Source organism: Rutidosis leptorrhynchoides, chromosome 4, assembly GCF_046630445.1.
Source record: "Rutidosis leptorrhynchoides isolate AG116_Rl617_1_P2 chromosome 4, CSIRO_AGI_Rlap_v1, whole genome shotgun sequence".
In the NCBI taxonomy this organism is placed as follows: domain Eukaryota; kingdom Viridiplantae; phylum Streptophyta; class Magnoliopsida; order Asterales; family Asteraceae; genus Rutidosis; species Rutidosis leptorrhynchoides.
The window spans coordinates 522,421,040-522,429,533 of record NC_092336.1 but is presented as its reverse complement, the minus strand read 5'-3'; the positions used below and the strand labels follow the sequence as shown (position 1 = coordinate 522,429,533).

Below are 8,494 nucleotides of genomic sequence, written 5' to 3'. Positions count from 1 at the left end.
TGTTTTAAGTTTATTAAGTCAGCTGTCCTCGTTAGTAACCTACAACTAGTTGTCCACAGTTAGATGTACAGAAATAAATCGATAAATATTATCTTGAATCAATCCACGACCCAGTGTATACGTATCTCAGTATTGATCACAACTCAAACTATATATATTTTGGAATCAACCTCAACCCTGTATAGCTAACTCCAACATTCACATATAGAGTGTCTATGGTTGTTCCGAAATATATATAGATGTGTCGACATGATAGGTCGAAACATTGTATACGTGTCTATGGTATCTCAAGATTACATAATATACAATACAAGTTGATTAAGTTATGGTTGGAATAGATTTGTTACCAATTTTCACGTAGCTAAAATGAGAAAAATTATCCAATCTTGTTTTACCCATAACTTCTTCATTTTAAATCCGTTTTGAGTGAATCAAATTGCTATGGTTTCATATTGAACTCTATTTTATGAATCTAAACAGAAAAAGTATAGGTTTATAGTCGAAAAAATAAGTTACAAGTCGTTTTTGTAAAGGTAGTCATTTCAGTCGAAAGAACGACGTCTAGATGACCATTTTAGAAAACATACTTCCACTTTGAGTTTAACCATAATTTTTGGATATAGTTTCATATTCATAACAAAAATCATTTTCCCAGAATAACAACTTTTAAATCAAAGTTTATCGTAGTTTTTAATTAACTAACCCAAAACAGCCCGCGGTGTTACTACGACGGCGTAAATCCGATTTTACGGTGTTTTTCATGTTTCCAGGTTTTAAATCATTAAGTTAGCATATCATATAGATATAGAACATGTGTTTAGTTGATTTTAAAAGTCAAGTTAGAAGGATTAACTTTTATTTGCGAACAAGTTTAGAATTAACTAAACTATGTTCTAGTGATTACAAGTTTAAACCTTCGAATAAGATAGCTTTATATGTATGAATCGAATGATGTTATGAACATCATTACTACCTCAAGTTCCTTGGATAAACCTACTGGAAATGAGAAAAATAGATCTAGCTTCAAAGGATCCTTGGATGACTTGAAAGTTCTTGAAGTAGAATCATGACACGAAAACAATTTCAAGTAAGATTTCCACTCGAAATAAGATTGTTATAGTTATAGTTATAGAAATTGAATTAAAGTTTGAATATGATTATTACCTTGTATTAGAAAGATAACCTACTGTAAGTAACAAAGGTTTCTTGATCTTGGATGATTACTTGAAATGGATTTAGAAAACTTGGATGATCTTGGATGATTACTTGAAATGGATTTTCGGATATCCGAAAATCGGATATCCGGTTTTTTGGATTCGGGTTTCGGATAACACTTTTCAAAATTTTCGGATATTCGGATATCCGAATATCCGAAAATATATATACTTGTTAATTTTTTATGTTAGTGTTGTATTGGGCTGTTAGGCTGCTTGGGCCATAAAAATTAAAAAAAAAAAAAAATAAAAATACGAGATGGGCCAGATAGGTTGTTGGGTACAAAAATTCAAAAACAAATCTACATCTGAACATTGTTTAACTTCGTTCTTCATCTTCACTTTTTCATCACGGTAGATTCTTTGAAAAAATTGGGGGTATGGGGAGATTTCAAGGAAAATTGAGGTGCTGGGAGATATGAAGAAGAAAAGGTAGGTCCCATTTGAATCATCATCTATATGTTTGACGTTTCCTTTACTTGTTGCAATTCTAATTGAGTTAAAGCTATAATTTGTAGATCACTCTTATTTTGCATCTGTATAGATAAATGTTCAAAAAGAGGGTATGGCTTGGCACCCATTGCTTGCTGACCAATGTGTAGAGTCTTATGTAATTTTTGGAGCAGATAAAATTGATTATACGAACATCAACCGAATGAAATGATGTAGAGATGAAAAGAATTTTGTAAAAAGTTTAATTGTTGGGTAGATTTGTGTGAAGGAGAAGAAGTTGAAAAATATTAAAAATAAAGTTCGGATATTCGGATAATCCGGTATCCGAATCCGAAATTTCGGATATCCGAAATTTCGGATTCGGATATCGGATGACAAAATCCACTATCCGAATTTTCGGATATCCGGTTTTGAACACCCCTAGTTCTTGGCGGATGTGTTGGTAAATTAAGTAATAATAAGATGATGTGTTAAAGTCCGATTGAAAATTGGGTGAAAAAGAGGATAAAAATAATTAAAATATTTTAGATACTAATAAAAAATAGCAAAAATGAGTTGAACGCCAAGTTTATCCATGTAAAATGATAAAAAAAAAAAACTATGAGTTTTGTTTTTTTTTTATCAAACGTTAGTTTTAGGAGCTTCTGGCTTCTAGTACGTTCCTCCGTCAAGAACTATAAATTATTGTAACCAAACAAAACTTTTTATATAATACAAATCTTTTTATAAAAGTTAAAAGTTTCTAAAAGCTCTAAATTTTTTTTTTTATCAAACATATCCGACATAAAAGAAAATAATAATTTTTATGAAATGGAGAAAGTAATAATTTAGTAAATAAGTAATACTTTTCTAGCTATGATGGTGTTGTTAATGTGTATAAAAGTATTTTACATGACAATCATATTTGTTAACTTTAAATTCACAACTATTAAATTTTACAAAAGTTTTATTCGCCTGTAACACTAATTATACAAAATTTGATATTAGGGCATTTCGTTTTGGGGCATCATGCGTGTTTGTTGTTCGTGATTTGTACAAGCGTTTTTTGTTTAGCTTTGTGTGTTTTATAGTATTGTTAGTTTATTTTGATATTCAATTTTATTTTAGTTTCGGAGAAGCTCGGTTATAGATAACTAGAACTTGTTTTGTCGCTTTTTAAATATGAGCTTCTTCGATTTTCAGTTGTATGTTTCAGTTGAAGTTGTTTTCTTTTAAAAAAATATATTCATTTCTGTTCAAGTTTTCGTTATTATACCATAAGGAAAAAAAAAAAAAATGGACTAAAAAATCCTAATGAAAATTAGCGTACACTATCACTCTTCCCGCGACTAATTTTTGACTCATGAACATAGGGTTTACAGCCTGTGTATATCTCTCTATATATCTACATCTATATCTATACCTATACCTATACATACACACATCACTTTATATCTATCTACATCTCCCTCCGTGTGCTCCTGCTGCTATTCCTCCGTTTCAATGACGAAATCACAGTGTTAGCATTACAATTTCCTAAAATTAAAACATTCCTCTTCCTCCTCATATTTATTTATATTTATTATTTATTTATTATAATTTTAAATTAAATAAAAAGTAGGGTTTCAGTCGGTAACCGCAACAATGCTGTTTTTTATTTTTCACATTCTGCTTCTTCTACCCGCCGGAATAATGGCGGATCTGGCTTCCGACCGAGCCGCGCTCCTTTCTCTCCGGTCAGCCGTCGGCGGCCGTACACTTCTCTGGACCACCGCCGAACAAACACCGTGTAACTGGTCCGGTGTAAAATGTGACTCCAACGGTAACCGTGTTACTGGTCTTCATCTTCCAGGTGTGTCACTTGTAGGTGAGCTTCCCCTTGGTATTTTCAAAAACTTGACGGAACTTCGTACGTTGAGCCTCCGGTTCAACGCCTTGTCCGGTTCGATTCCGGTCGATCTGTCTTCGTGTACCGGGTTACGCAATTTGAATTTACAAGGTAATCGTTTTACCGGTTCGTTTCCGGAGGCTTTCTTCAGTAGTTTACGTGACCTAATTGGGTTAAATATTGCTGAAAATAATTTTAGTGGTGAGATTTCAACTAGTTTTAATAATTTTACTCGGTTGAAAACTTTGTATTTGGAGAACAACCAGTTTTCTGGTACTTTACCTGAGCTTGAAAACCCTAATTTGGAGCAGTTTAATGTGTCATTTAATAATTTAAATGGCACTGTTCCGAAATCGCTTCAATCGAAACCGAGAGAATCGTTTTTGGGGAACTCGCTTTGCGGTTCTCCCCTTGACAAATTGTGCCCTAATTCGTTGAATGTTCCACCTGCTGTTTCGGTTGATTTTAATAGAAACAGGAAGAAGAAAAACAGTTTGTCTGGCGGTGCGATTGCCGGAATTGTAATTGGATCTTTATTAGGTCTTGTTGTTATCCTGATTTTGGTATTTATTATTTGTCGAAAGAGTGGTAAGAAAACAAGCTCTATTGATATTGGTGGTGGGATGAAGCGTAATGATGCTGAAGTTTTAGGGGAAAAACCATTGACAGGTTCGGGTAGTAATGGGTTCTCAGTGGCGGCAGCTGCTGCAGCGGCAATGACGACAACAGGTGGAAATGCAGGGGGTGGAGATGTTATTAGTTCTAATAAGAAACTAGTGTTTTTCAGGAATTCAACTGCTGTGTTTGATTTGGAGGATTTGTTGCGAGCTTCTGCTGAAGTGCTTGGGAAAGGGACGTTTGGGACTGCATATAAGGCGGTGCTGGAGGCTGGAATTATGGTTGCGGTCAAAAGATTGAAGGATGTTACGGTTTTGGAGCCGGAGTTTAGGGAGAAGATTGAATTTGTGGGTGCAATGGACCATGAGAATTTGGTTCCACTGAGGGCTTATTATTACAGCAGAGAAGAAAAGCTGCTTGTGTATGATTATATGCCAATGGGAAGCCTTTCTGCACTTCTTCATGGTTTGCTATTTGATTCCCCCCTTTTTTTTATATTTTCAATTTTTAGTGCTTGCATCTTTATTTTTTATTTTGTTTTTTAATGTGTTAACTAACTATCATAGTAATACAAAATTGAAGTTTGTTTGTTTTGGAAACTAATAGCTGAAACTTATGGCAGTAATTGATGATTAAACGTTTTCAAAGTATTTTTTGTGAACCAAGAATGTTCTTAACTTGTTTTTAAAATCTGATTGTTGAGCTTTTGAATTATTATAACAAGTATAAAAATAACTATAATGATTGTTACATTTTGTCAGCTTTTAAACAACTTGCTGACATCTGTCTATGTATATTATAAGAACATATAATGGCCAGAGATGCCATTTGCTTATTTGTTGTACTAATCATCTTCTTTTGACAATTTGTTTTTATATATGTATGTAGCTTGTCAATTTTAGGAGAAGTATTCTATAGAACCATCCATTGCAATAGTCAAATCAAAAATTTTAACAGTTGAATTGGCCAATTCCATGTAAATAAACCTTTTGTATTTCTAATAATATAAAAATCTAATTAAAGTTTGGAATTTCTTTGGCTAATGTTATTATTTGCAATATAACCTTTCAACTTTTCAATTTTTATGTCAATGAACACAATAAATAGCAATTGTTTGTACTTGTTTTGCTTTCCCAACTTCAATGGTTATTTTACAAAATGATTCCCTTCTTGTAAGTCTAAGTCATTTTCAGGAGAATTTGGTTTAACCTGTTTGAGAATTATGGATTTAGTTAGAAATTTTTGTGATTTTTGAAAAATGTATTTTATTTTTGTATGTTTTTTTTATTATTATCTACTATATTGTTACATTATTAAAGTATTATATTTTGCGTTTACATTTATGCAATTTGTATTAAAATGGTTCGTTTTGCAAACTTTAAAATTCCTTTTCAGAGTTTTAAAAAGTAAAGGAGTTTGATGTCTTTATGAACAGAGCTTTAAGTTAGCCCCCTTTTTCATGGCAATTGCTTTTAATTCTAACCACCATATTTCTGGTCTAAGAATACTCTTTATGGCTTTTTTGGTAGATTAAATTAGAGGTGGTGATATGAGTGGGTCACACAATTTTGTACTATAATCTTTGTGCCGCATACTATGTTCAGAATATGGCTTTTTTTTATGCATCGAGAATACACCCTTATGATTCTTCATCTCTCTGACCCATTTGACCAGTTGCGTTTCTAGCTATATGCTTTTGTTTGTCTTATGTGACCCATTACATATAAAACATTCTCTAAATTAGCCAATTGATAAGTAAATGAGTCAAATTGGCAACTCTTATTATCATGGTTACTTAATTTACATGGATCTATCACAAGAATGACCAACAACATTGTCATCTTTTTCAGTAAATGAAGTATTCTGATTGCGATTCTCGATTGTTTCAGGAAATAAAGGAGGTGGCAGGACACCTTTGAACTGGGAAATACGGTCAGCCATTGCGTTAGGAGCTGCGCGTGGCATCGAGTATTTACACAGTCACGGCAACAATATTTCCCATGGGAATATTAAATCATCAAATGTCCTGTTGACCAAATCTTTAGGAGCCCGGGTATCCGATTTCGGTCTAGCCAATGTCATGGGCCTGCACTCAACCCCTAACAGGGTTGCCGGGTATCGTGCACCAGAGGTTACCGACCCACGCAGAGTCTCCCAAAAAGCAGACGTTTACAGCTTCGGGGTGTTACTGTTGGAACTTTTAACAGGAAAGGCCCCCACACATGCCCTTTTAAACGAAGAAGGTGTTGACCTACCGAGATGGGTGCAGTCAACGGTCAAAGAAGAGTGGACTTCTGAGGTGTTTGACCTTGAGCTACTGAGGTACCAGAATGTGGAAGATGAAATGGTGCAACTTTTGCAGTTGGCTATAGATTGTGCGGCACAGTACCCTGATAACCGGCCTACAATCTCAGAGGTCGTAAGCCGGATTGAGGAGCTGCGTCGCTCTAGCTTGTTGAGAGGGGACGATCATGGTTCAAACCGTGATCAGGGTTTAGGGCCGGATTTGAGTATGTGAGTGGTGATCAAGTTTAGATCGTGTTTAGTTTATTGTTAGGTAACACTGTGTGTATGAGTTTGATTACATAATGAAATGGAATCAGTTCGAGTTTAGGTACTTTTAAATCATTTGTTTGGTTTGATTGTGGGTTTGGGTTTCAAATTTCGCACAGTTAACTTGTTTATGCATCTTCTTTCTTATGCTCTTCCCATTTATTCCCCTACATTTGCAACATTTTTTTTTTTTTTGCCAACCAAACCGGTTTATCCTCTTCAACCTTTTATTAAAGAAGGGACTAATTTTAAACTGGGCAATAAATCGGCTAAAACCAATATAACAGCCCGTGAGAGTAGGGTTTATAGTTCGAATTGACAGATCAGAACAAGATTGTAGTTGAAATCAATGTGTTGGTTGAATTTAGATTGGGTGGACGGGTGGACGGCTGGTGTTATTACGATTGTCTTTTGCTTTAAGAAAAGCAAGAACAGCAAGAAAAGCAAGTATCATGTGTTTTATGATAATGATCTTTTACTTACCTTTTCAAGTTCAAGTATAGCATTATTATAACGGAGTATTTATTACATCTTTTATTTTATTTTATTTCCGGAAAAGAAGATGATACTCTGTATATTGATTTTGATATCAAGATAATCCCTGAAAAAAATTTTGAACCTCACATCTTGAATTAGCTTTAGTAGATAACTTGACGTGGACAACCACCATAATTCCGGGGTCGTGCTATGAATAGATAGCAAGAGGGCTGTTTACTTTTTCCCTAAATTTACTTTTTATTATTACGGTGTTTTATTCCATTTTTCTTGAAAACAGAGTAACTTTCAGATTAAGTGACATATTAAATGACAAAGGAACAACAATTTTACCTTCTGAATTAAGAGTTGTACAGAAACAGATGATTAAGTAAAAAATAAACAGGCTCTTAGACCTTATACCCCATTTCAATGAAACTTGAGTAATTGTCGTTAAGATGTGTTTGAATTCACGTATGGAGACTGATTTCTCATTTCTGATTATTATGTTTTGAAATCGTAATAATCTATTTTTGGTATTTGACAAACACATAATAAAAGTCATTTTTATTATTTTCTAGGCTAAACGTGAGAAAGTAAAAGCAAGAGGAGTGTTGCTTGTAACATCCCGCGTTTTTCCGTTAAATTTATTTTAACACCGTCTTTTTTTTTTTAATAATATCCCTCGTTATTTAATTTTAACGTCACCCGTTTACACGAGCGTTTTTAAAATATTCGTTTGGTTAATTCCCGCACCCGCTTTGAAACTCGAGGGACCAAAGTTGCAAAGGGGCCTAACTAGTGACTAGGTCAACTAGTCAAACCCCATCTCATCCATTCATTATCACCACCCACCTTCATCCTTCCCTTTCTCTCTACTTCTCATTTTTGAACACAAACCCCAACTTCATAAAATCATCATCTAAATTCGGGATTGGAAGCAAACTTCAAAACAAATTACATTTTCGTGATCCTCTCTTCATCCTCTACATTTTGATACAAATTTCATCAAGTTTGGGTAACTTTCTAAAAACTCTAGATTTCTATAAATTCGTGTTTTTGACTTGAAATTGTGTTAGTTAGTGTCTATGGCTCGTGTCTAGCATGAATATATATTTTGTTTGCTCGATTTGTTGATTTGAGTAACTAGTTTGAACTTTTGAAGTGGGTTAGCTTAATCTTTGATTTTGGATGATTAAAAGTTGTTTAATTGTTAAAGTTCATGTTTTAATTGTGTTACTAGTATCATTAGCTACATTTTGATGTGTAGGTTGATTAAGAAAACTTCAAAAACCCGATTAAGGATTTTGTGATG

The 8,494-nt window shown here is 33.8% G+C and overlaps 1 protein-coding gene across 1 annotated transcript; it reads left to right on the top strand.

Annotated features, from left to right (window-relative positions):
* Window positions 1–3,097: 3,097 nt before the first annotated feature.
* LOC139844905 (probable inactive receptor kinase At1g48480) lies at window positions 3,098–6,979 on the top strand. Its single transcript, XM_071835130.1, has 2 exons — window positions 3,098–4,617; window positions 6,042–6,979. The coding sequence occupies exons 1-2, from the start codon at window positions 3,291–3,293 to the stop codon at window positions 6,668–6,670; spliced, it is 1,956 nt and encodes a 651-aa protein (XP_071691231.1). The 5' UTR covers window positions 3,098–3,290; the 3' UTR covers window positions 6,671–6,979.
* Window positions 6,980–8,494: the final 1,515 nt, after the last annotated feature.

Bases quoted from the DNA above. Each gene is read 5' to 3' on its own strand.
- LOC139844905 (XM_071835130.1), top strand. From the start codon at position 3,291: ATGCTGTTTTTTATTTTTCACATTCTGCTTCTTCTACCCGCCGGAATA. The intron at 4,618-6,041 runs GTTTGCTATTTG...CGATTGTTTCAG, and splicing joins CCTTTCTGCACTTCTTCATG to GAAATAAAGGAGGTGGCAGG.